Source organism: Quercus suber, unplaced genomic scaffold, assembly GCF_002906115.3.
Source record: "Quercus suber isolate HL8 unplaced genomic scaffold, Cork oak 2.0 scaffold_148, whole genome shotgun sequence".
Taxonomy (NCBI): domain Eukaryota; kingdom Viridiplantae; phylum Streptophyta; class Magnoliopsida; order Fagales; family Fagaceae; genus Quercus; species Quercus suber.
The window spans coordinates 1302620-1327548 of record NW_027069609.1 but is presented as its reverse complement, the minus strand read 5'-3'; the positions used below and the strand labels follow the sequence as shown (position 1 = coordinate 1327548).

At 36.3% G+C, this 24929-nt stretch overlaps 3 protein-coding genes, 1 long non-coding RNA gene and 2 other non-coding genes across 6 annotated transcripts; 2 read left to right on the top strand and 4 right to left on the bottom strand.

The window, feature by feature from the left end:
* Positions 1–23: 23 nt before the first annotated feature.
* On the top strand, positions 24–1931 carry LOC111987286 (F-box/kelch-repeat protein At5g26960). Its single transcript, XM_024018983.2, has one exon. It carries the CDS (start codon positions 201–203, stop codon positions 1524–1526), a length of 1326 nt encoding a protein of 441 aa, XP_023874751.1. The 5' UTR covers positions 24–200; the 3' UTR covers positions 1527–1931.
* Positions 1932–3168: 1237 nt separating this feature from the next.
* TRNAA-UGC (transfer RNA alanine (anticodon UGC)) lies at positions 3169–3241 on the bottom strand. Its single transcript has one exon. It is a non-coding gene; the product is annotated as a tRNA-Ala (tRNA).
* A 1150-nt stretch (positions 3242–4391) lies between these two features.
* TRNAA-UGC (transfer RNA alanine (anticodon UGC)) lies at positions 4392–4464 on the bottom strand. The gene has a single exon. It is a non-coding gene; the product is annotated as a tRNA-Ala (tRNA).
* A 74-nt stretch (positions 4465–4538) lies between these two features.
* On the top strand, positions 4539–12071 carry LOC111987313 (uncharacterized). The gene is given in 14 exon segments (XM_065777123.1): positions 4539–4724; positions 4924–5019; positions 5247–5324; positions 8314–8394; positions 8470–8689; positions 8770–8828; positions 9061–9110; positions 9212–9299; positions 9396–9650; positions 9772–9864; positions 10019–10040; positions 10043–10122; positions 11467–11583; positions 11659–12071. Coding segments are annotated over 14 exon segments (1377 nt in total). The 5' UTR covers positions 4539–4658; the 3' UTR covers positions 11731–12071.
* A 4262-nt stretch (positions 12072–16333) lies between these two features.
* Positions 16334–16871, bottom strand: LOC136069050 (uncharacterized). Its single transcript, XR_010630341.1, has 2 exons — positions 16735–16871; positions 16334–16638 (listed from the first exon to the last, which is right to left on the bottom strand). It is a non-coding gene; the product is annotated as an uncharacterized LOC136069050 (long non-coding RNA).
* Positions 16872–19511: 2640 nt separating this feature from the next.
* On the bottom strand, positions 19512–23908 carry LOC111987312 (feruloyl CoA ortho-hydroxylase F6H1-3). Its single transcript, XM_024019021.2, has 2 exons — positions 23375–23908; positions 19512–20274 (listed from the first exon to the last, which is right to left on the bottom strand). The coding sequence occupies exons 1-2, from the start codon at positions 23866–23868 to the stop codon at positions 19701–19703; spliced, it is 1068 nt and encodes a 355-aa protein (XP_023874789.1). The 5' UTR covers positions 23869–23908; the 3' UTR covers positions 19512–19700.
* Positions 23909–24929: the final 1021 nt, after the last annotated feature.

Below are 24929 nucleotides of genomic sequence, written 5' to 3'. Positions count from 1 at the left end.
AAACACTAGTCCAACCCAGCTGTAAATAGTAAATTCAGGGTCAAAACGAGTCCATCACATTCACACTCAACGCTTATATCCTTTCCTTATTCATGACCAGTCTCCCAAGTCCATAATAAATCTGAAAAGCTCTCTCTCTCTCACACACACACACTTGAAACTGCAATTAATATCCACTCACCGCTCAGAATCAGCAGATAATGTCAGAGAGCTGCAACTCTCGCCACTTCTCATGGCTCATGAAATCCTGCTTCCCCAATCCGAACCACACCAACAACTCTTTAACCCAAATCCAGACCCAGACTCAGACCCAAACCCAAACCCAAATACACGTTCACAGCTATTCGTCTACTCTCTCTTCTCTTCCAGATGATCTTCTTCTAGAATGTCTCTCTCGTGTCCCGCCTCCTTCTCTCCAGTCTCTCTCCTCCGTTTGCCGCCGCTGGGCCCGCCTCCTCGACTCCCCTTCCTTCCTCGATCTCCGCCGCCGCCACGGCCGTATTCACACCACCGTGTTTGCTGTTTCCGCCACCGACTTCGGCCTCTATGCAGCCAGTCTCCGCTTCGAAGGTGACGTTGACGGGGTATGTAACTGGAAAGTCTCTTTGTTTCTCGCGAACGATGCAGTTTCGCTTGGTAATTTCCACGGCTTGCTCTCTCACGCGAGGCTGTCGGCCGTTGGATCTAAGATCTTCATCATCGGCCGGAACGCCATGGTGCGTTACGACACGTGGTCCGGCACCGTCGTTGCCAGATCTGCCATGCTGTTCCCGCGCAAAAAATTCGCCACCGCCGTCGTTTCCGGCAAGATCTACGCGGCGGGCGGCGGTTCGAGAACTGACGCGGTGGAGGAATACGATCCCGACACAGACACGTGGCGCGTGGTGTGCCAAGCGCCGAGGAGGAGGTACGGTTGCATCGGCACTTCGGTTGACGGCGTATTCTACGTAATCGGAGGACTCAAAATCGGCGGCGCCGCGGTCGGGACCGAGCCTCCACGAGCCGCGGCGAACGCGGAGGCTCACGTGTACGCGAGCTCGATGGATTTATACGACGTGGAGGCGCGCGCGTGGCTCCGAAGCCGAGCCGTCCCGGGCGGCGGCTGCGTCGTCGCGGCGTGTTCCGCCGCCGGACACGTCTACGTCCTCGCGAGCCACGCCGTGGAGCTCTCGTTTTGGAAATTCGACGCGCGAAGGAAAAAAACCACAACGCAAAACAACAACAACAGCACCGCCGTCACCAACGGCGGATTCGGCGAGTGGTGCAGGTTAAAGAGTCCGCCGCTACCGGCGCAAGTTAGACTAGACAGCACCGTCAGGTTCAGCTGCGTCGGCGTAGAGAACAAAGTGGTGTTGGTTCAAGTAACGGGTTGTATCGACGACTTGTTGCGACGGAGTGGGAGGAGTTTGCGGGGTTTGAGAGAAGGGCTTGTGTTGGTGTACGATTCCGTTGGTGGAGAGTGGAGTAGAGGACCAGATGTGCCTGAGGTTATACGACGCGCCGCTTCTGTGTGTGTTGAGTGCTAAAAAAAATAAAAACGGTGCTGGATTGGATTGGATTTGGATTTGGAACGTTGTGAAATTGTCATTAGTCGTTAACGTGTTTTGCTATCGGATGAGGAAAAAGTGTCGTTTTGGGCAGATGTCTAGAAATTGGGTCCCACCTGTTGTTGCTGTTGTTGATTGGAGTATTTTTTAGCACGAGCGGCGCAATCTAGTTGAAGATTTTTTTAAACTGGGAGTTACGGTATGGGTATGAACTGAGCTCCCTGTTGTTTGGAAAGGATTCTTTGTTAAGTTAGCCCACTTTATCATTCTGGGCAACATCGTTCATAATTATTCTGAAACGTTTTATTCTTTTGTTGTGTATATCTATAGTTTTGTAACTTTTGTTTTAAAATTCTTTTTACTGATTGGGTCCTTTTTGTTTTTTTTTTTTTTGTACCGAAATCTTTGTTAAACTCTTTCTTTTACATTTATTATTTTGCTCGTTACCCAAAACATCACCGATTGGTTGGTAGTGGTTATAATATATAGGGTTTGTTTGGATATTATTTATTGTTGAAAACTGAAAATATTATAACAAAATAATTTTTAAATGTGTAAATAGTACTATAAGACCGAGTTCTAAAATTTTTTTGGTTAAAAAAATTACTTGTAAATTCTATGAACAGTATATGAGATTCACTAAAAAAAATGCACTGCTGGAAACCGCGTAAAACACACTTTCCAAACGTGCACTTAGGGTAAATTATGTTGAAGATTGACATCCTTAGGATGTAGTGAAATTAACTTCACTATATTCGATTTCAAATAATTTGCTACCAAATGATCAAAATAATCGCTTATTTTTTGAGTGGTAGTTTTTATTTTTAACTTATGACGTTTGTTTTAATTGATTGTTTTTTTTTTTTTTTTTTTCATGAGACTAAAACACTAATTGATTTATGGTATAGATGATGATCAAATCTCAAAATCTTTTGTTTTAATTGATTGTTTTTTTTTTTTTTTTTTTCATGAGACTAAAACACTAATTGATTTATGGTATAGATGATGATCAAATCTCAAAATTTTTATTAGAAAACAAAAAATTTTATTAGCTGAGTTAATTGAAATTTACAATAATTGTTTTTAGTTGTGTTTGGGGCGAGCACAAGAACTTGATCATGGACCTTTAGCTTTTACAAGTGTTCCAAGTTCACTTGTAAAACCCAAGTTTAAGTTCATGAACAGGCCCAAATAAGCCCCCTCTTATATCAAAATCACACTTCCTCTGTTACTCATAAAAATAAATGGATTTGGACCATGTATAAAAATAAAAATGTCATGAGTAGAAATAATGGGCCCACAAAGAATTTGGGCATCGCTTTGTTAGGACCCGTAGGATTATTGTAAAAATGGCCATTAACAATGTTCTAAATAATTTAAAAATTAAATAAAAAACAAATAATGGAACAAATTAGTATAAATTTTCAATTTTGATAAAAAAAAAGAAAAAAATTAGAGAAATTAACTAATAAGCCATAAAAAAGAAATTAATTAAAATTTAAACAATAAAACATGATTGTGTAAAACAAGCAAATAAATTCGATGTGTCACACTCACGTGCAGTAATATTAATCATGTATTATATAATAACTATAATTATATAAATAAAATTAATAGAAATTGGAGATGCAGGGGATCGAACCCTGTGCCTCTCGCATGCAAAGCGAGCGCTCTACCATTTGAGCTACATCCCCGTTTGCACAGTACCACTCCTCTTAGGCATTATATTCAATGATTAATATATGGCTAATGACTATTCTATCATACACGGCAACACTGACTCGACTCCAATACCAGAAAAGAGAAAAAAGAAAAAAGAAAAGAAAGAGAAACCCCACGAAACCCCTAATTCTGATTTCTCTTTCTCTCTCTCTTCGCTCCGATGGATTTCCAAGTGGTAGTTCTCGCCGGCGGAACTTCCAAGAATCTCATCCCTCTCGTCTCCAAGGTTCCAACTTCTTTTCCTCCTCCGAAGAAGAAATATTTCAAATTTAATTCAAACTGTCCAAATTTTTATTTTTATTTTTTATTTTTTTGAGAAAGAAATCAAACTGTCCAATTCAACCATAACAATTGCTTTCATTTAATCTTCTCTTTCTCGATTTTCCCTAGAACCAAACAGTCCTCTTAGTAATTTACTCTTTTTTTCTAATGCAGGAGGTTCCGAAAGCTCTGCTTCCGGTGGCGAACCGGCCGGTTCTCTCCTACGTTTTGGAGCACTTGGAACAAAGTAACCTTAAGGATCTCATTGTTGTACGCTTCTTCTGCGTCCCTAATTTCGTTTATTTATTTATTTATATATTTGTTTAAATTTTTGTTGTCGTTATCTCTATGTGTGTCCGAGGTCCTTCTCCCCCTTGACACTTGTCAAATAGATCACTTGAACCTCCCATACTCGTGTTTGATCAAACCTCTTCGGATCCGAGGACGCATGACTACTCGGACATATGAGTATCTCCTCGGATGGTATACGTGCTCATCCCCAGGCGTCCCCCATTGGCGTGGGCTTCCGACTGAAGGCCTTATCTCCTCGGATGAAGAGTGTTCCTCATTCAGGGCCTCGGGCCCAATAAGTTGGGCTGGGTTTTTCTCCCCCCACAAAAAATGTTCTAAATAATTTAAAAATTAAATAAAAAACAAATAATGGAGCAAATTAGTATAAATTTTCAATTTTGATAAAAAAAAAGAAAAAAATTAGAGAAATTAACCAATAAACCATAAAAAAGAAATTAATTAAAATTATAATTAAAATTTAAACAATAAAACATGATTGTGTAAAACAAGCAAATAAATTCGATGCGTCACACTCACGTGCAGTAATATCAATCATGTATTAATAGAAATTGGAGATGCAGGGGATCGAACCCTGTGCCTCTCGCATGCAAAGCGAGCGCTCTACCATTTGAGCTACATCCCCGTTTGCACAGTAGCACCTCCTTAGGCATTATATTCAATGATTAATATATGACTAATGACTAATGACTAATCTATCACACACGGCAACACTGACACGGCTCCAATACCAGAAAAGAGAAAAAAGAAAAAAGAAAAGAAAGAGAAACCCCACGAAACCCCTAATTCTGATTTCTCTTTCTCTCTCTCTACGCTCCGATGGATTTCCAAGTGGTAGTTCTCGCCGGCGGAACTTCCAAGAATCTCATCCCTCTCGTCTCCAAGGTTCCAACTTCTTTTCCTCCTCCGAAGAAGAAATATTTCAAATTAAATTCAAACTGTCCAAATTTTTATTTTATTTTTGAGAAAGAAATCAAACTGTCCAATTCAACCATAACAATTGCTTTCATTTAATCTTCTCTTTCTCGATTTTCCCTAGAACCAAACAGTCCTCTTAGTAATTTACTCTTTTTTTCTAATGCAGGAGGTTCCGAAAGCTCTGCTTCCGGTGGCGAACCGGCCGGTTCTCTCCTACGTTTTGGAGCACTTGGAACAAAGTAACCTTAAGGATCTCATTGTTGTACGCTTCTTCTGCGTCCCTAATTTCGTTTATTTATTTATTTATATATTTGTTTAAATTTTCTATAAACATGTCAATTTAAAGTTGATTTAGTAGATTCTTAGTAACCAAACAGAGTATTGCTATGACAATTTTGAAGAACATTGTGTGGATTGTGGATATTTAGTTTTGTATTCGGGTTTCAAAGTGTGTGGAGTTGTTAATTTGCTATAGATATCGTTGTGTAGGTTGTTGAAGGGCAAGAGGCGGCTGCTCTGGTTGGTAATTGGATATCGGGGGCTTATGTTGATCGTCTACATGTCGAGGTATTTAATGAATGCTAGAATTTCATATTTAACTGTATGGAATGTATTTTACCTTAATCTTGATGTATAGAAAATCGGTGAATGATTAACATCCTCATGGAAGATGAATTTAGAAGGTTTAAAGTAATTGGATGATCTTTTGGCATTTATTTTGTTTCAATATTAGCTTGTAAATAGTGTGAAGTAGGTTGAATCTAGTGGTAAAAAGTACACAAATCGGGGAAATTCTTGCATTTCATCAGCTTAAATCTTGAAATTCTTGCCACTTGGTTGTTTGGTTTCTTGGCTTTAAAAGTTGTGCCTTGTATTTAATTTAGAAATTGGAGGAGTGTGTTTTGAAACAACTTTAACCAAGGTGGAGTTTGCTGCAAGGTTGAAACTTGAAAGGGATACTTGGATGTAGGATTAGTGATTGCCTAGGATAGGTTGCAATGGTCAAGGGCATATCAATGAATTTCCTTAAAACATGAGGTCAATCCTTTTATCAAGATATAAGCAACTTGGTCATCTGTATTCCCCAAGGATAAATAGAGCCAAACTTTGATTTGATTGCTTATGTGCTCTAATTCTTGAGTCAGTTCATATTTCTGACCTGGGGTAGTTGAAAAAGAGAACAAAAATAGCCCAGTTTTTTAGAAGTTTAAGGGGTTGTTTGGTTTAAGTGTTTTCATCATCCAATACTCAGTTTTTGTCACCCAATTTCTGAATTTTGTGGGCCCCACAGCAAGTTGCTTTGTTTGGATGAGTTTCCTAACTCAATTTCCATAACTTAATTCTCAAAAAATTGAGTTTGAGTCATGGATGAAAACAACTTTCAGTTGTTTTCAATTTCTGAAAAACAAGTAACAGTGGCAATATTGTAAATACATGCATCTTTGTGGGACCCGCATCAGGGACATGTGTACCTCAAGTCCTCAGGAGTCAGCACCAACGGCTTTCTCTTTCTCTCTTTCCCCTTTCTCCTTCTCCCAGCAACAAACCAACATTTCTTCATAAATTTTTTACTCCTTTCTCTCTTGTCCTATCTGTACTTTTCCCCTTTGCATCTGAAGAACAACAATACCCAGGCGAAGATCTCCATCTAAAAGAAAAACACCCAGGCGAAGACCGAAACCCAGGCAAACAACAATACCTAGGCGAAGACCGAAACCCATCAGCTAACCGAAGCTCTCCCTCTCTCTCTTGTCCTCTCGCTGCACCTCTCTACCCTCCACCGGATTTGCAGAGTTCTTTCTATCTCCTTGGCAAGATCATAATTTTTTCTCTCTCTATCTTGTCGGTGCGGAGTTCGGATTTGAGATGTGGTTATAGGGTTTTGATTTTTGAGACATGGGTGTGTGTGTGTGGGGTTCAGATTTGTGGTGTGGCTGTGGTGGGTTTAGATTTGAGATGTGGGTGGCTGTTATGGGTTCAGACTTGTGGTGTGGGTTCGGATTTGATTTGGGTATAAGGTCTGTATTTGTGATTTTTGATTTGGGTATTTGTGGGTTTTGATTTGAACATCTATGGGTGCCTATGAGTTTCTGTTTGTATTCATTTGTGTTTGTATGTTTATGATGGTTTGGCTGTAGGTTTGGGATAGGATTGTTCTTGTTGATGTGTGTGTACATGAGAAATGAAAGAGAAACAGGACAACTTCAGTGAGAGTAACAAGGCAATGGTGACTGAAGGGGAAGCAAATGAAATGAAGAGAGTGAGGGTGAGGCGGGTAGGCTAACAGAGCTTATGACTTGGTGCTCAGGCATGGGTCCCACAAAAAGTAGAAAAAATTGAGTGATGAGAAACTGAAAATATGTGCCAAACAGGCGGGGGTAGAAATTGGGATATTTTAAGTGATGAATAATGAGTTATGAGTGATGAGTGATGGATGATGAAAACTAAGTGATGAGTGACCATTTTTTTTGAACCAAACAAGCCCTAAAATACCCTAGTGCTTTTATTTGGAAACATCTTTCTGAACATAGCACATGCACTTGAAAACTTAATCAAGTTTGGAGGATGGGAGAAGAGGTTGTTCAAGACAAAGGGGTTAAGAGTTTTGGAGCACAAAGCTCAAGAAAGCAATAAGAATAGTGTTTCTGCCTAGGTGATAAGTACATTTATCCAATGATACAAGAGCTTGCACCACCTTCTGGAGATATACTGATACTTGTGGACTATCTTGTAGAAGGAAATGCGGTGGGATGGCTCTAGATGGTTTTTAAAGTGATGGAGGATGGGTAGTGTAAAGTTTTATGAGTTGTGGTGATGCATATTCTTGTTAAATCAGTGGAACAGAGAGCTATTGCAGAAAAATAAAATCTAAGAGTAGTAATAGGAGATATCATGCTGATAATAATTGGGAACCATGACTTGTAAAAGATTCAATTTTTTTTTATTTAATCAAAGCCTTATTATGTTTGAGAAGGAGAAGAAGCTATGTGTAAGATAAATTCAATTGTTATAACTCCGGTATGTTAGGAACACAATTTTATTTACAACCCCAGCGGATTTCAGATGCTTGAGGGCTTCTCTGCCTTGGAGTGATTTAGAAAGATTTCTTCTTTATCAATGGCGAACAGTCTTTAGGGATTTTTTTTTTATAGGTTAAACATAAGTCCTGCATCTACCCAGGACTGAGCTCAAGACCTCAGCCTAAATAACCAAACTAACGACTCAAATTAATTAAAAAAGAAGGTTTTAAACTTAAATTTTTTTTTTTGTAAAGTGTTTGAAATCATATACACCTTGCCTCAGTTACTTTTTAAAAGCAACAAAAGAATCATATAACCATGCCTCAATCAGGTACTGCTGCATGAAGACTTCCAAATTTTATTACCCAAAAATGTCTAGTACTTCAATTTTTTGTGGGTCATTTACTTTCTTCTTTTTCCTAGAGTCACTTTGGTCTGAGGATGCTTTGAAGAAGCACTGCACTAGGCCGTCTTTCTGCAGTGTACTAATTTGATACTCCAAATAGATAGAGCTCAAGTATTTTCTAATGTGGCAGGTTGCTGCAGTCCCAGAGGATGTTGGAACAGCTGGTTCACTCCGGGCCATTGCTCACCACCTGACTGCAAAGGACATCATGGTTAGCACATATTCTTTATAGCAATTTTGCTCTAGAAAGTTGCTTCTTTTCAACTATTTTTTTTCTTATCTGCAGGTTGTGAGTGGCGATCTTGTTTCCGATGTTCCTCCTGGTGCAGTGGCAGCTGCTCATAGACGGCATGATGCAGTAGTGACTGCAATGCTCAGCTCTGCTCCTGTCAGTGGACCTTCAGAGTCTGGTTCCTCTACTGGAAAAGACAAAACCAAGAAGCCAGGGCGCTACAACATAATAGGGCTGGACCCCACAAGACAGTTCTTGTTATATATAGCTACAGGTTTAGATCTGCAAAATTTTTCTTTTGTTTATGATGTTGCCTTCCATGTTTCTCATGCAGCATCTTGCAATCCTTGCCAGGTGCTGAAGTTGAGAAAGACATTAGAATACAGAAGAGTGTACTCCGTGCAGTTGGCCAGGTACTGCTGTGTGAATATGTTTTTCATTTTGCTATTGGTAAACCTTTTCCGGTAGTTGAAAACTAGTGGGCTCTTGGTGATCTTGGTTCTACTAGTGTTTTGTGGCCTTCTTTTCCTATTTTAAAAGATTAATGTCCAACTTAAAATTTTAAATGCCTAATATTGAAATAATTTTGCTGGATTCTCCTTATTCTAAACTTTTTCTTCTTACTTTCTTTCTTTCTTTGTGTAGATGGAAATCCGAGCTGATCTTATGGATGCTCATTTGTATGCATTCAAGAGGTTTGACCTATTATTGTCTTTGTTTCCCCAATGATATTTTGGTCATATTATTCATGTTGGATGTCTTTTAGAATTGAATATGCTCTTTGATTATTTCTTAGGTCTGTTCTACAAGAAGTTCTAGATCAAAAGGATACATTTCATAGCTTAAAGCAGGATGTCTTGCCTTATCTTGTCCGGAGCCAGCTGGTTAGTTCAATATAGTCCCCGCATATTAAGTTGTTCTGGGAAACTTAGCTTTCTTAAAGTCTCTGAATCAGCTCATTTTTCTTTTATGACCTTTAGAAGTCAGAAGTATTGTTAAATGGTGCACCACAAGCAGAAGAAAATGGAAACCAGAAGGTTAATTCCCAGAGCAACCAAGTAACGCTGTCTGGGATCCTAGCTAATGCATCTACTCCAAGTTTTCATCAACTCTCTGGATTGGGTACCAATGGTTCTACTCAAAGAACCCATAAATGCTGTGTTTATATTGCTGACAACAGCAAGTACTGTGTGCGCTTAAATTCCATTCAAGCATTTTGTGACATTAATCGGGATGTGAGTCAATTACAGTTAAAGCCTTCATTGGGTCTCACCTCTTTCCCTTTTTTTTTTTTTTTTTTTTTTTTTCTTCTGAGCTTAATCTGGTTGAACTTATTTTCTGTTTTAAATGGGTCAGGTCATAGGAGAAGCTAGTCGTCTATCGGGGTATTCCTTCTCTCCCCAAAATAACATCATCCATCCTTCAGCAGAGCTTGGCTTAAAAACAACTGTGAGTTGAATGCTTTACAAATTGGAACTACCACCATCAGTTTAGCTTTAATATTTGACTTACATTATATGTCAAATGAAGGTTCAGGTGATTGCTTTATATCCCATGTTAAGGTAATTTCTTGGTGTACTTATCGAGTGGTTTGATGGTTTAGGTGGGACCACATTGCATGCTCGGGAAGGTTCACAAATGGGTGACAAATGTAGTGTGAAACGGTCTGTTATTGGCCGCCACTGCAGAATAGGTTCTAATGTAAAGGTATGATAACTTTTAATCATTAAGGTTGGAAGAAAAGTATGTAATAATTTTTTTGATAATTGATATTTGGAGGGGATTTGAACCCTTGATGTCTCCTTTGGAAGTACTAGCAGAGGCCAACTAATTGAGCTACAAGGCTCTTGACTTCAATATATATTATTGGGCTTTTATCTTGCCTAGGCTTCAGTATAACTGACCACCTCAATGACATCTCTGGGGTTGTCTTCTGTATAGTGCTAATTATTAAAGAGATTCAACTGAGATATTAGGATTGATACATAGAAGAATACTTTGTTTGATTGATATTCGTGTAAAGCGGTAAATATGACAAACTATTATTTGTTTCAAAAACTTAAGCTGATAGGAAAGGGATATTTATTTTTATTTTATCATTTATTTTATCACTTAATAAGTATTTTAAGTTTTAACTCTCCCATGAGCCAAACTTCCCCTCAAGAAGTGTTTTTTCTGTGTGTGTGTGTGTGTGTGTGTTTTTTTTTTTTTTTTTTTGGGATGAAGCCCTCAACAAGTGTTAGAATCATGGTTTTAAAAACTGGACTGGATTGGCCGGTCCGACCGATTCAATTGGGAACCAGTCTGGTCCTAGAAAACCCCAAAACCGGCCAAAAACCGGGTTAAACAGGGAACTGGCGGCAAAAACGTTTTTGCCCCCAGTCCGGTTTTTAAAACCATGGTTAGAATAATGGTTTCACCATTTCTTTTCAGCTCTAATACCATGATAAGCTACCACTTGTTGCAAAATCTTAAGTTATTAGGAAATGATGAATTTAATCACTACACCATTATTTTAACAAGATATTTAGTCATTTGCATCAACCTCAAACTTATTGCATGTGTGCTTCTCCAGGAATATACATTGAAATACGGGGTAAAAATGGATTGGTAGCACATTCGGTCAAAAAGGGGGTTCTTGCCTACTATGAATCTTAAACTAAAAATTCATAACCCCAATAAGTATGGGCATTTGGTTTCATAGACTTGTGCCTATTTGAACAACCTCAACTAATCCTGTCTTTCTTTGATAAGAATCACTGTGATATGTGTAAAGTTCTTCTAAATGAAGTTCAAATGGAATTTGGTTTCTTTTAAAGGAAGCCCAAGTACCTTGATCAATTGAAAGTTTGATTCTAATCGAACTTCTCATTTTCAAATTATGTCCATAATATTTGTAAATTTTCATTTTTAAATAAGTCAATTGGTTCTAATGTAAAAAAAAGATGACTTTTTTATTCATGAACGTTAGAAGAAAAGTATCAAAAAAAGAAGAAGAACCAGACTCAGATATACATCTCAACTCTCCTTTTTCCCCCCTCTTGTATTCAGGTAGCTAATTCAGTTATAATGAATCATGTCACCATTGGGGATGGTTGCTCGATCCAAGGTTCTGTGATTTGTAGCAACGTACAGCTCCAAGAGCGTGTCAATTTGAAAGATTGCCAAGTAATCTCTCTCTCTCTCTCTCTCTCTCTGATGCTTGTGGTTGGTATCTCAATATTAATTTAAACTTCGATCCAGGTTGGAGCAGGTTTTGTGGTTACTGCTGGGAGCGACTGCAAAGGGGAGGCCTTGGCTAAGAAAGAGAAATGAGTACTAGGGGAAGTCCCTGGGTGGGATGAGAATTGGTAATCTTTTTTTCTTTTGGCATTATGGTTTACTGTAGGTTGGAGCAGATTTTGTGGCGACTGCTGGCGATTGAGTACAGGGCAATACCCTCTGCAAGAAAAGGGGATTGCTTGTCTCCATGAGAGTATTATCAGCTCTCATTTGTTCTCTCTCTCTCTCTCTCTCTCTCTCTCTCTCTCTAGGTGCTCATTCTTGTGTCAATAGAATTCTTGTTTCATTTGTATCTGTATTTCTAGTGACAGGTCAATAGATAATATCAATTTTGATGAGTTATAGTAGTTATTAAATAAAATGTCTTTGATCAATTATTGTTGCCTGCCTTTGAAATTTCTTCTCTCATTTTATTTATATTTGGGTGTCTTTGAGCATTAATGCCTGCACATGTGTGCATGCGTGTGATGTCTTATATTGTTGTATTGTTGAAATAGGATTATTGTGTTGTTTGTATTAGGTTTTTCTGTGACAAATGGAGATTAAATAGATAGAATCAATGTTGATAATTTACATAAGGTATTGAATAGCCTCTTACTCTAAATGAATGTTGCTTGTCTTCAGTAATTTGTTTTTTCTTTTCAATAAGTGCTGGCTGTCAGTAGTTCATGCTATGAGTAGCGTTCTGATCATAATATAGTTAAGTAATGAGATGTTGTGTTATCTTATATTTACCATAATATTGTTGAAATGGGATTGCTATATCATTTGTATCTGTATTTTTGGTGACTAAGAGAGATCAAATAGATAGTATCAGCTTTGATAATTTATAGTTGGTTTTGAATAAATGTTCAAATGCTTTTTGGTACTTTTATTGTAACATTCCTCGCACATGAAGGTGGATCTCGATCTCTTATATTGATGAAATAAGATTGTTGCAGGGTTTCTATCTGCAGTTTTAGTGACCATGGGAGATCAAATGGATGGCATCAATTTTGCTATTTTATAGGTGTTAATAAAAGGCCTCTCACTCAATAAATTATTGCTCATTTTTGGGGGAATTACAAAATTCCGCTTAATTTTTGGTTTGATAATACATTAAACCTTGAGTTTTTAATTATTTAAAGAAAAGTTGACCTGTTAAAAATGTTTACATTCATACCTCCAACTTTCATTCACTACACGTAAAAACGATAAATCCAACAAGGCCTCAAGAGCTTGTGGATGGTGAATCCTCAATCTAAATAACACCGTCGTCTATATTTTGAGCATAGCAAGCTAGTGAATGGGCGACCAAATTTGCTTCTCTTTTGACAAAACTAATAGAGAACCAGGTGAGGCTTACAGTTAGGCACGGAGGACTCATTTGGTTTAGGCATGACACGGTTTTCATAACTTAGTATTTATAACTCAAACTCAAAACTCACAATTCAGATTTCACTATCACTCAAAAACTCCAAAATTTTTGTTTGGTCACTAAACCCAGTCACATATCTCAACTAAAATATCCACTTTTTGCCAAAATAAAGGAGCCCACCTCACTGACACTACACAGTGAGTTTATTGTTGCTACTCGCGTCTATTTTCTCTTCTCTTTCTTTCATATTCTCTTGTCACACAACCTAGAAAAACAAAGTCGCCCATAAGCCAAAAGCAGATCTTTCACCTCCTATTTCGACACACTTGCACAACCAGTGTAAAGGTTCTCATATTCTTTAATCTTCTTTCATTTTCTATTTCATTTTCCCTTCATCAATACCCATATAACACCTCTCTTCTCATAAACCCATTTCATAACTCTCCCTCGTCTAAACTTAGATCGTCACCTGGGGCCGGTGAGCACAATCTAGGGTGGAATAGCCTTTCTGACATCGGCCAAACTACTTTATAAGGTAATTTTCTCGTGTGGCTTTGGCTCCGTCTTTGTTGCTTTGTTTGGATTTGATTTTGAATAAACCTAAGGAACGGACTTACTCTAACTTGCCTCTGAAAATATTAGGAGATTTTGGGTCTGTAATGTTTAACCCCATTTCTCACAACAATATTTATGCAATCAATGGGTTTTGTTGAGTGTGGGTTCGATGTTATTTATGCTATTTGGGTTAGATAAATTCAAATGATTATGTTGATTGTTTGAGTTTGGGTGTATGCTTATGAATATATACATTCTTCACTCTTAAATGGGGGATAGTCACAGTTCAGACTTTTAGAATATTTAACAAGTTGTGTTCACCCGTGAACTGAAATGAGAATTTGCAATGGTAATATCAAAGGACTGAAATTGATTTGACAATGCACTGAAAATGGGTCCCACAAAGTCACTCTATTTACCAAAACTGCCACTAAAACTCAATTTTCAACTTTTGAAAGCACAAAGATTTTATTCCTGGTTTCCATCACCCAAACTAAAATTTTTGAGTTTTGAGTGATGGAAACAACACTCAAAAACCAAGCCAAACATTTTTTTTTGGGATAATTACAAGTTGCCCACTTGTGGTTTGCCCCGATTTCTATGTGCCTACCTGTGGTTCAAAGTTTGACACTTTGCCCACTTGTGCTTGTTACCATTTATGCGCCGTGTGCCCACCTCTCCCTCACCGTTACTCTAATACAAAAATAGGTAAAAAACTCACTCCCACTTAAATCAAAACACTCTTAAAATTCACTCTCACTCCCAAAACTCCCATTCGGCTTGCTTACCAAAAATCACACACTATCACTCCCAAAAATCACTCACTCACTCACTCCCATCGTGCATGCAAACCGAGCAGAGGAAGACAGCTCCTTTGTTCAGCTGTGGCAACAAGACTCACTTACTCCCATTGTGCAATGTGCTCTGCTGCACTTGAGGTAACTGGGATTTGATCGTGCATGCAAATCGAGCCGAGCCGAGGAAGATCAGGATTATTGCTTCTCTGTTCAGCCATTGCAGGTAGATCAAAACCCTTTTTGCTTTTTAATCTTTGAAATCTAGGGTTCTAAATTGGGTTTTAAAATTTCTTCTTCCGAAGTGGGTTTTATTTAAAATTCTTTCTTCTAAATTCAGTTCCTGCTTAACCATGGAACTGGTTAAGCAAAAACCCAAATTTTTTTTTTACAGAGTCAAAGAAATTTCCGAGCAAAAACCCTTTTTTTTTTTTTTTTAACAGTTACTCCTCATTTTTACAGTTGAAGAAACTTTGTTTTTGGAATCTGTTAATATGACACTTGAACCATGGAATTGATTGATTAATTAAGCAAAAACCCAAATTTGTTTATTTACATCATCGGAGAAATTTCCTAGCTGAAGAAATTTCCAAGCAAAAACCCAATTTTTTTTCTACAATTGCTACTCATTTTTATAGTTGAAGAAACTTTGTTTTTGGACGCTGTTAATATGACACTTGATTTATTGCTTGAGGCCAAGTTGCCACATAGAATTGAAGATTCTAAAATGGCCAGCTGTGTGTGTGTTTTTTCGATTTTGGTATGTGTTTTGAAGGACTTTAGATAATATGGCTACTTTGAATGTTTAATTGTTTTTGTGGAATGTTTTTTGTATATATTTATGTAGAATTAGATTGTGAGCACTGATGCATTAAGCTTGAAATTAAGCTTCAAATTGTATATGCTATAGGGCCATTAATATAGGGCTCTATAGCAATTAATATGCACTATGCAAACTGATATATGCTATATGCACTGATGCACTGATGCCTATGCTTGAAACTAACTGATATAAGATTGAAATTAATTGAAATTGCATTAAGCTTGCAATTGTATTGTGAGCACTTTTCTGGAACTAACTGATGCTTTAGTTTGTATAGGGCCATTCTGGAACTAACTGATATATGCAGCCAAGTACTGATGCACTAATGCATTAAGCTTGAAACTAACTGATATAAGCTTGAAACTAATTGAAATTGGACAACATGATAGAATTAGATAATTGATCCTTTCATATAAATACATGTTGCAATCCCATATCTGTAAAATGATCAAAAGCCACAACCTTACAACTTTTGTTTAGCTTTTGGATTTGGGCAGGGGGTTGACATTTGGATTTGGCATGCAAGCCCATCTCATATTTTATTCTATTGTGTTTTATATGCAGATGGTGACTTGGCATTCAATTTTGAGATTTATCATGGTGGGCAGTTTGTGTGGAACTCGATTTGTATATTTAGGAGGTAGTACTTCATTTGTTGGTAATGTTGACCCAAATAGACTTAGTTATTTTGAAATACAAGGTATTTGTTCTGATGTGGGGGCAGTTAGTACAAATAGATATCATTATTTTATTCTTGGAGGTAATTTGGAGCAAGGGTTAAGGCTTATAAATGGAGATGATGATGTAGTTTATGTGTGTGAGATTCATGCTGCGTGGCCTACAGATAAGATAACATTATATGTTGAGGGTGGTGAGGAGCCACTTGCAGTTGAACAACCATTTGGTAATGAGGAAGTAGCAAATGATGCTTTTATGGAAGGTTATTAATCATTGGCAAGTTCCAAGTTCCATTCACGTTATTAACATTTCCACATAACACTTTGTGCCAATATATATCAATCACAGAATGAAGTAAAAAAAAAAAAAAATTATACTAAAGAATATTTGCACAAAAACAACGCTTTCCATTTCAGGTGATAGATACAATAACATTTTAACATCCTAATCACATTTCAATATCCCCATTTCAAGAGATAGATACAATAACAATTCAATTACCTAATCACATTTCAACACCCCCTCAAGCATCATGGTAGATTAAGGTTCCTCACCCTTACATTGTTGCTCATTGAGGCAAAACTCAACGACAACATTACAAAAATGAAAAATAATCATGACAAAACTAGTGCAACCTTGTACAATCTCTCACTCTCTTTAACCCTCTTAAGTTCACGGTCACTCTTACAAGTTCCATTATCCACCCACTGAAAGAAGCCACATTTGGGACCAACCTAATCATTACAATTATAACTTAATTCCACAGTTCACAATAAATCACAATTAATAATTCAATTCAATTCAAATACAACAATGTAATTGTTTCTTACATTAAATTGACTACAATTGAGGAATCTTCTTCCATAGTTACTAGCTTTTCGACTTGTTCGTAGGGCACAATGCTCAACGGTACATAAATGACCATCTTCAGCACGGTAGAAACCACTAGTTGTAGAGCCATTGCCAGTTGATGAAACAANAATGTTGACCCAAATAGACTTAGTTATTTTGAAATACAAGGTATTTGTTCTGATGTGGGGGCAGTTAGTACAAATAGATATCATTATTTTATTCTTGGAGGTAATTTGGAGCAAGGGTTAAGGCTTATAAATGGAGATGATGATGTAGTTTATGTGTGTGAGATTATGCTGCGTGGCCTACAGATAAGATAACATTATATGTTGAGGGTGGTGAGGAGCCACTTGCAGTTGAACAACCATTTGGTAATGAGGAAGTAGCAAATGATGCTTTTATGGAAGGTTATTAATCATTGGCAAGTTCCAAGTTCCATTCACGTTATTAACATTTCCACATAACACTTTGTGCCAATATATATCAATCACAGAATGAAGTAAAAAAAAAAAAAAATTATACTAAAGAATATTTGCACAAAAACAACGCTTTCCATTTCAGGTGATAGATACAATAACATTTTAACATCCTAATCACATTTCAATATCCCCATTTCAAGAGATAGATACAATAACAATTCAATTACCTAATCACATTTCAACACCCCCTCAAGCATCATGGTAGATTAAGGTTCCTCACCCTTACATTGTTGCTCATTGAGGCAAAACTCAACGACAACATTACAAAAATGAAAAATAATCATGACAAAACTAGTGCAACCTTGTACAATCTCTCACTCTCTTTAACCCTCTTAAGTTCACGGTCACTCTTACAAGTTCCATTATCCACCCACTGAAAGAAGCCACATTTGGGACCAACCTAATCATTACAATTATAACTTAATTCCACAGTTCACAATAAATCACAATTAATAATTCAATTCAATTCAAATACAACAATGTAATTGTTTCTTACATTAAATTGACTACAATTGAGGAATCTTCTTCCATAGTTACTAGCTTTTCGACTTGTTCGTAGGGCACAATGCTCAACGGTACATAAATGACCATCTTCAGCACGGTAGAAACCACTAGTTGTAGAGCCATTGCCAGTTGATGAAGACATAGCAAAAATTTGTTACAAGCTTATAGACCAACAAATCTGTTACAAGAGGCATAGTTCAAATTTTCAACATGTGTGACAGCATAAACCATTGTTAACACTTATCAAATTAAGTAAGATAAACTCACATTGAAGTCCAGCATTAATGCATTGCAAAGGTTTCAACAATCAAAGGTACCATAAAGGCTAGACTACTAAATGCATCATATTCTACCACTAGATCTACTACACATTTTTCTTCCATCAGGTGTATCCCAATTGTTCTCCATAATTATCCTTTTGCAAAGACTCAACCATTACATTACAACTATGTTACAAAGAATTTTTGTTCAGTCAAAATACTGGTAGACACGAATATGAGATCTTTCATATTAGAAATTTTTTATTGTGCAAGGCTCACAACTAAGGCAGAGACAATAAAAATAAATAGACATTTAACTTCATAATGATACAATATTAGCACATTAAGATAGTGATGGAAACTACGCGGCACCCATTGTTTTTTTTTTTTTTTTTTTTTTAATTGGCTAAGAAAAGGTCATTTAAATTGCACCTAGAGAAGCTATACATGCATATGCAATAAGCATTAGATATATGGCTCACAGCCAAGAAAGTGTATTAGAAAATTTGAAAGTAGCTGACATGTGAAGGAAAGCAATTAGCATGAGAGAGATGTTAACAAAACCATAGATAGATTAAATGGGTCCCTCACATTTGCATTGTGGTCCGTGATCCCTCACATTTGCATTGTCCTCCACACACATACAGAGGTTGTATATAAACAACAAAAATCAAACAAGTTATAAAAATATAATCAAAGAAAGTGGCTTTATATAAACAACAACTCAACAACTTCATATTGTGATTAAATTAGCAATTAGTTACACAACTACTATTATAATCTTTCATGAAACAAAAGTAAGGAGAAAAAAAACTCAATTCGAAGAAACATGGAATCAAGAATAGTTTAAGAAACTCAAATTCAAAGAGAGAATAAAAAACCCGAAGAAAGCATTAAAAAACCCAATTTCAAACCCTAGGTTTCAAAAATTAAAAACTAAAGAGGGTTTTGATCTACCTACTGATGCTGAACAGAGGACCACGCAAACTCAAAATCCAAGTTCAATAACCCATGGTGGCACCCAAGAGCATGCACGATCAAAACCCAGTTCCATTGGAAAGTTTGCGAATTGAAACCCATAACTGAACAGAGGAGGAGCAACTGTTACCAACTTGCTTCCTCAGCTTGGATCTAAAATTAAGAATCTCAAACGAAGCTTGTTGTAGGAGTGAGTAAGTTTTGAGAGTTTTGGGAGTGAGAGTGAGTTCTAGGAGTGATAATTAGTTTTGATCCATTTTGGAATGTTTTTTTTACTTATTTGGTGTTAGAGTAACGGAGAGTGGAGAGGTAGGTTACGGCTGGGTAATGGTGACAAGCACAGGTGGGCAAAGTGTCAAACTTTGAACCACAAGTAGGCACATAGAAATCGGGGCAAACCACAGGTGGGCAACTTGTAATTATCCCTTCTTTTTTTGGTGGGTCCCATGATATTTGAGTTATGGGTGATATAACTCAGTTTCCATCATATCCAAACAGCCTCCGAGTATCCGACACACTGTGACCAGTCAGTCATAAATTAATGGAGATTATGACAAAGCATAACGATAGCACGTTCAACAACAATAGAAAACTACAAAAAAAATTATAGCAATAAATAGTTTAGATCCTCTAGTCTAGAGTACTTATAGCAACTAAAATGCTATTTATTACCCGAATTTCCAAATACATTTGTTCAAATGCAATATATATTAAGTCGGCGTATCATATTTTGGCAAATTCAACAGTGTTCTTTCCATCGTGACCCTTGCTGAAGAAATGCTTGAAGTAATCTGAGAAGACAACATGCTTGTATATTGGTGTCTCTCCACTTGCTAACACTTCAGGTAGAGGTCCAATAGTGGCATCAGGTCCAGGGTTCACAAAAAATGGGATTGAAACTCTATTCTTGCTTCTGTTTGCAATTGCCCTGTGCTCAATGCTTTTGTACTTGTCATTGCTCATTATTTGTAGCACATCCCCAATGTTGATGACTAGTGCTCCAGTGACTGGGGGGACATGGATCCAGCTATCCTCACTAGTTCCTCGCACGTAAAGTCCACCGGTATCATCTTGAAGAAGGATTGTTATGGCTGATACGTCGGAGTGGCGGCCTACTCCGGCAGTGAGCTCAGGGCTTGGACAGCAGGGATAGTAATTTAGGCTAAGAATCGGTGAAGCCATTAACTTGTATTCTGTTGTCTTGTCGATTTCTTTCACACCGAGTCTCTTCAATAGCGCCTCTAGGAGTCTTTTGGTCACAAGTTCAACCTTTTTCACATATTCTAGCGCTTCTTCCCTACATGGTTTAAAAACATGATTTCATGATTCCACAATTTTAACCGAAATAATGTTTAGAAAACATGATTTCAGTTCATGTGACAGTGTATATAACACTTCAGGTAGAGGTCCAATAGTGGCATCAGGTCCAGGGTTCACAAAAAATGGGATTGAAACTCTATTCTTGCTTCTGTTTGCAATTGCCCTGTGCTCAATGCTTTTGTACTTGTCATTGCTCATTATTTGTAGCACATCCCCAATGTTGATGACTAGTGCTCCAGTGACTGGGGGGACATGGATCCAGCTATCCTCACTAGTTCCTCGCACGTAAAGTCCACCGGTATCATCTTGAAGAAGGATTGTTATGGCTGATACGTCAGAGTGGCGGCCTACTCCGGCAGTGAGCTCAGGGCTTGGACAGCAAGGATAGTAATTTAGGCTAAGAATCGGTGAAGCCATTAACTTGTATTCTGTTGTCTTGTCGATTTCTTTCACACCGAGTCTCTTCAATAGCGCCTCTAGGAGTCTTTTGGTCACAAGTTCAACCTTTTTCACATATTCTAGCGCTTCTTCCCTACATGGTTTAAAAACATGATTTCATGATTCCACAATTTTAACCGAAATAATGTTTAGAAAACATGATTTCAGTTCATGTGACAGTGTATAATGAGTATGTAATAAGAAGCGTGTGACTATCATTACTCTTTGACTAATCCACAATGGGTGAGATTTTTCTATTCCAATAAATACCAATTAACTACAAGACAATTTTTTTGGGGTGGTCTTATAAGTGTTGGCTAAAAGACCTGAAGCTAGAACTTCATGAATCATACCAGACCTGAAAACCAAACCACTGTACAAAGCCTTAGATTGTCATCCTAAAGATCTTATAGCTTGCCAAAAATCAACTCATTTGAATGAGTCAAAGACATTAGATAAAGTCTCATTTTTTTTATTATAATGATCAATCTCGGACCATCGACAAAAAAGGAAAAAAAAAAAGACAACCTTTAACTAAGTTTGGTCAGATTATATTTTAGATTAATTATCAATAACTGAAGTTTTACACATGAGGAAATTTGCTTTCTTCTTGCTAATTAACGTCACAGATTTTAACGACCATGACTTAAAAAGATTTTTAATTCAAGCCGTTAGCTTCTTTTGGGATCAAATTTAAAATGATATAGAAAGAGGGGAGCAGAGAGAGGAAAGAATAGTTAAAAATATTATAAAGTTGCCCCTGGTCCCAAATTATACCTTGGGGAATTTCAGTTACTGATAATATATAATTAATCTTATTCCAATCCGATTGTTGGTCATATCTCGGAGCAAAAATTGTGCCTCAGAATGTGTTTCCTTTTTTCTTTTTTAACCATTGGTTATTTTATAAGAGAAAGAAACAATGTAACCGGTTTTGATTTGTACAGCATAATTGCATAAAGTGGAATATCCGTGGGACAAAGAATTTGTATTCTTAAGAAGTAGGTAAGCCATTTAGAGATTCTAGACCATTGTGATTATGGGAAAAATGTAAACAGGTAAGTGGTCTAACACTCCATATGTAAAATATCGCGTAAAGTTAGTTTTTCGTATTTTTTAGTATTTAATAGCATCAGAAAAAATAAGTTAAAGAAAAATTATCTTTGATCTAATAAAAAAGTATAGCTTATTTTTAAAAATTGTTTTCCATTAATTTTTTTAAAAAAAACAACTTTATCTCATAGCAAATTAAATAAGAGAAAATAGAATATATTATTTTTTAACTCATTTAAAGTGGCTACCAGAAAATGTGAAAGTTTTAGAGAAAATACATTTTAAAAAACAACTCTTTGAAAAAAAAAAAAAAATTATCGTTGAAACAAAGTATAGACTTTAACTTCATTTAAAATTCTTTCTAAATAAAGTAATATTTTGTAACCAGCTAGTTCAACGGGAAACTAGACCCTTTTTCAATTTTTTTTACTGTTTTTGGTTTTTAAAACCATAAAATTGAAAAATAAAAACAATAAAATTTTAGGGCCTGATTGGTAGGAGGAATTTTGTTTTTGTTTTCAAATCAATATAAAAACAATTTTCAAAAAATTGAACTTGAAACTAATTTTCATATAATAATTTTTATATTTTAAGTGTTTGGCTCCCACTTTTAAGAATAATTTTCAAAATACTAAAAACAAAAATAATTGTTTGGGAAACCATTTCTATTTTTGAGTTAAAAAAAATATATATTAACAAAAAGTAACGTGTAGAATCTGTAGATTTTATTTTATTTTTTGGGTGTGTGGATAATGATAAAGAAATAGAGCTCATTATATAGATATATATATATATATATATAAAATGATAAATTTCAAATTTGAACTGTGAGATTTTTTTTTTTAATGATAGAATTTTTTTTATGATAAAAATAAACTCCTAAATTTAAGATATAAAAGAGAAATTTAAGAAATAAAAGATTTTGGATAAATATGTAGGATCTATTGTTTTTAATTTCTTTACAACTATGTCATTAAAAACATTTTGGGTAAAATATCATTTTCGTCCCTAAACTATCACAAAAGTTCGTTTTTCGTTTCTAAACTTTCAAAAGTTCTATTTTCATCCATAAATTTTCAAAAGTTCTGACGGAGTGCTGACATGGCTTGATAGAGTGCTGATGTGGGAGGGACGAAAATCAATACGTTTGGAAAAGTTTAGGGACGAAAATAGAACTTTTGAAAGTTTAGGGACGAAAAACGAACTTTTGTCATAGTTTAAGGACGAAAATAAAACTTTTGAAAATTTAGGATGAAAAACGAACTTTTGTCATAGTTTAGGGACGAAAATGATATTTTACCCAAACATTTTCTATATCTTGAAAACACCCCTTAAGCTGTTTTCAAAATCCGATTTTAAATCAGAAAAATAAGATATATTTAGAAAATATTAACCAAACAATAAATTCAAGTACAGGATCTACCATTTTATGGATTGCAAAACAAAAAAACTATATTTATATACTCTTGCCAAACAATGGAGAGAATCATGGATCCCATATTCATTTATCATTAAGTATTATGTGTAAATAACTAAATTGTGCCTTGATCAAGTTACTTAAAGAAGGAAAAGCTAAAGAGCCTTACTTGCATACAGGAGGCCAAAAAGCAGAAGCCTGATCCTCAGAAACCCAAGAGAGTCTAAGAAAATCTTTCCATTCCAGGACCTTCTCTGCTTGAGGACTAAAGCTTGTACACAAGCACACAACCTCAGAAGGAGAGTTTTCTTTTAGATACTTCTGTCTTTCTTCAGATGGTAGCTGAAAGAAGCTATGAGCTGCGTTCTTCAAGTTTTCTAGAACCTCCAAAGGCACCCCATGATTGACTATCTGGAAGAAACCCCATTTGCTAGCAGCATCACAGATTGAATCTTCAACCTTTGGGTCATCCCAGTTTGAGACATCGATGATGGGAATGGAATTCTCGGGTTGGAATTTGGTTGGGTCTAGTCTTTCTTCAAGAGGTTGGATGTAAGGCTCTGGAACAGTTTCTAGGCCTGTATCTACAAGACCCTTTACTCCGTTCCCGTTGTGCACCACAAAATCAATGACATCGGAGGAGGAGGAGGTTGGCCGAGACATTGGGTTGTTAATTTTTTGGGAGGAGAGGAAAAGGAGCAGAGGCTATATAAATATTGACAGCAACAGTTGAGAAGTGGGTGTAAGGGGTTCAAAGGAGCAGAGGCTATATAAATATAAATATTGACAGCAACAGTTGAGAAGTGGGTATAAGGGGTTCAATGGAAAAGAGGCTATATAAATATAAATATTGACAGCAACAGTTGAGAAGTGGGTGTAATAGTCAGGGGCGGCGCTAAAGCAAATTCAGGGGTTCAAAGGAGCAGAGGCTATATAAATATTGATTTCAGAGGCGGGCGCTAAAGCAAATTCGGGGGTTCAAAGTGACAGCAACAGTTGAGAAGTGGGTGTAGTAGTCAGGGGCGGCGCTAAAGCAAATTCAGGGGTTCAAAGGAGCAGAGGCTATATAAATATTGATTTCAGAGGCGGGCGCTAAAGCAAATTCAGGGGTTCAAAGGAGCAGAGGCTATATAAATATTGATTTCAGAGGCGGGCGCTAAAGCAAATTCAGGGGTTCAAAGTGACAGCAACAGTTGAGAAGTGGGTGTAGGAGTCAGGGGCGCCGCTAAAGCAAATTCAGGGGGTTCAAATGAATCCCTTGACTTCAAAATAAAAAGCTATATGTAAAATATATTTTTTTTTGTTAGCTTAATACTTTAATTTATTTTTAAAAATATTTTTTTCACTTAAATTTTGTACATTTTTATTATAAGTATTTTTAATTTTAAGAATAAAGAGTAAGTATTTTTTTTTGTTGAGAAACCAAATAAAGAGTAAGTGTTTGTTAATTGTAAGTGTAATTTTTTTAATTTTTTTATAACTTTATATTATATGTATGTGAGTGTGTTTAATATTAATTGTGTATATTACTTTTTGTTATAATGTTACGTATTTGTGTAAATTATGATGTGTGTAGATGTTTGTTTGTACAATATAAATATAATATAATTTAATAATTAAGAAATAGAAATGGGTTTTTTTTTTTACATTTGTGTGTATTATTATCATATTATAATAACATTTTGTAATAAAGTAGTAAAATTCAAGAAAACAATTGTAAAGTT

What these genes read in the sequence shown, in the direction of transcription:
- LOC111987286 (XM_024018983.2), top strand. Translation starts at nt 201, where the DNA reads ATGTCAGAGAGCTGCAACTCTCGCCACTTCTCATGGCTCATGAAATCC.
- LOC111987312 (XM_024019021.2), bottom strand. Translation starts at nt 23,868, where the DNA reads ATGTCTCGGCCAACCTCCTCCTCCTCCGATGTCATTGATTTTGTGGTG. An exon ending in TTTTGGCCTCCTGTATGCAA is followed by an intron (nt 20,275 to 23,374) that starts GTAAGGCTCTTT and finishes TAAACCATGTAG; the next exon opens with GGAAGAAGCGCTAGAATATG.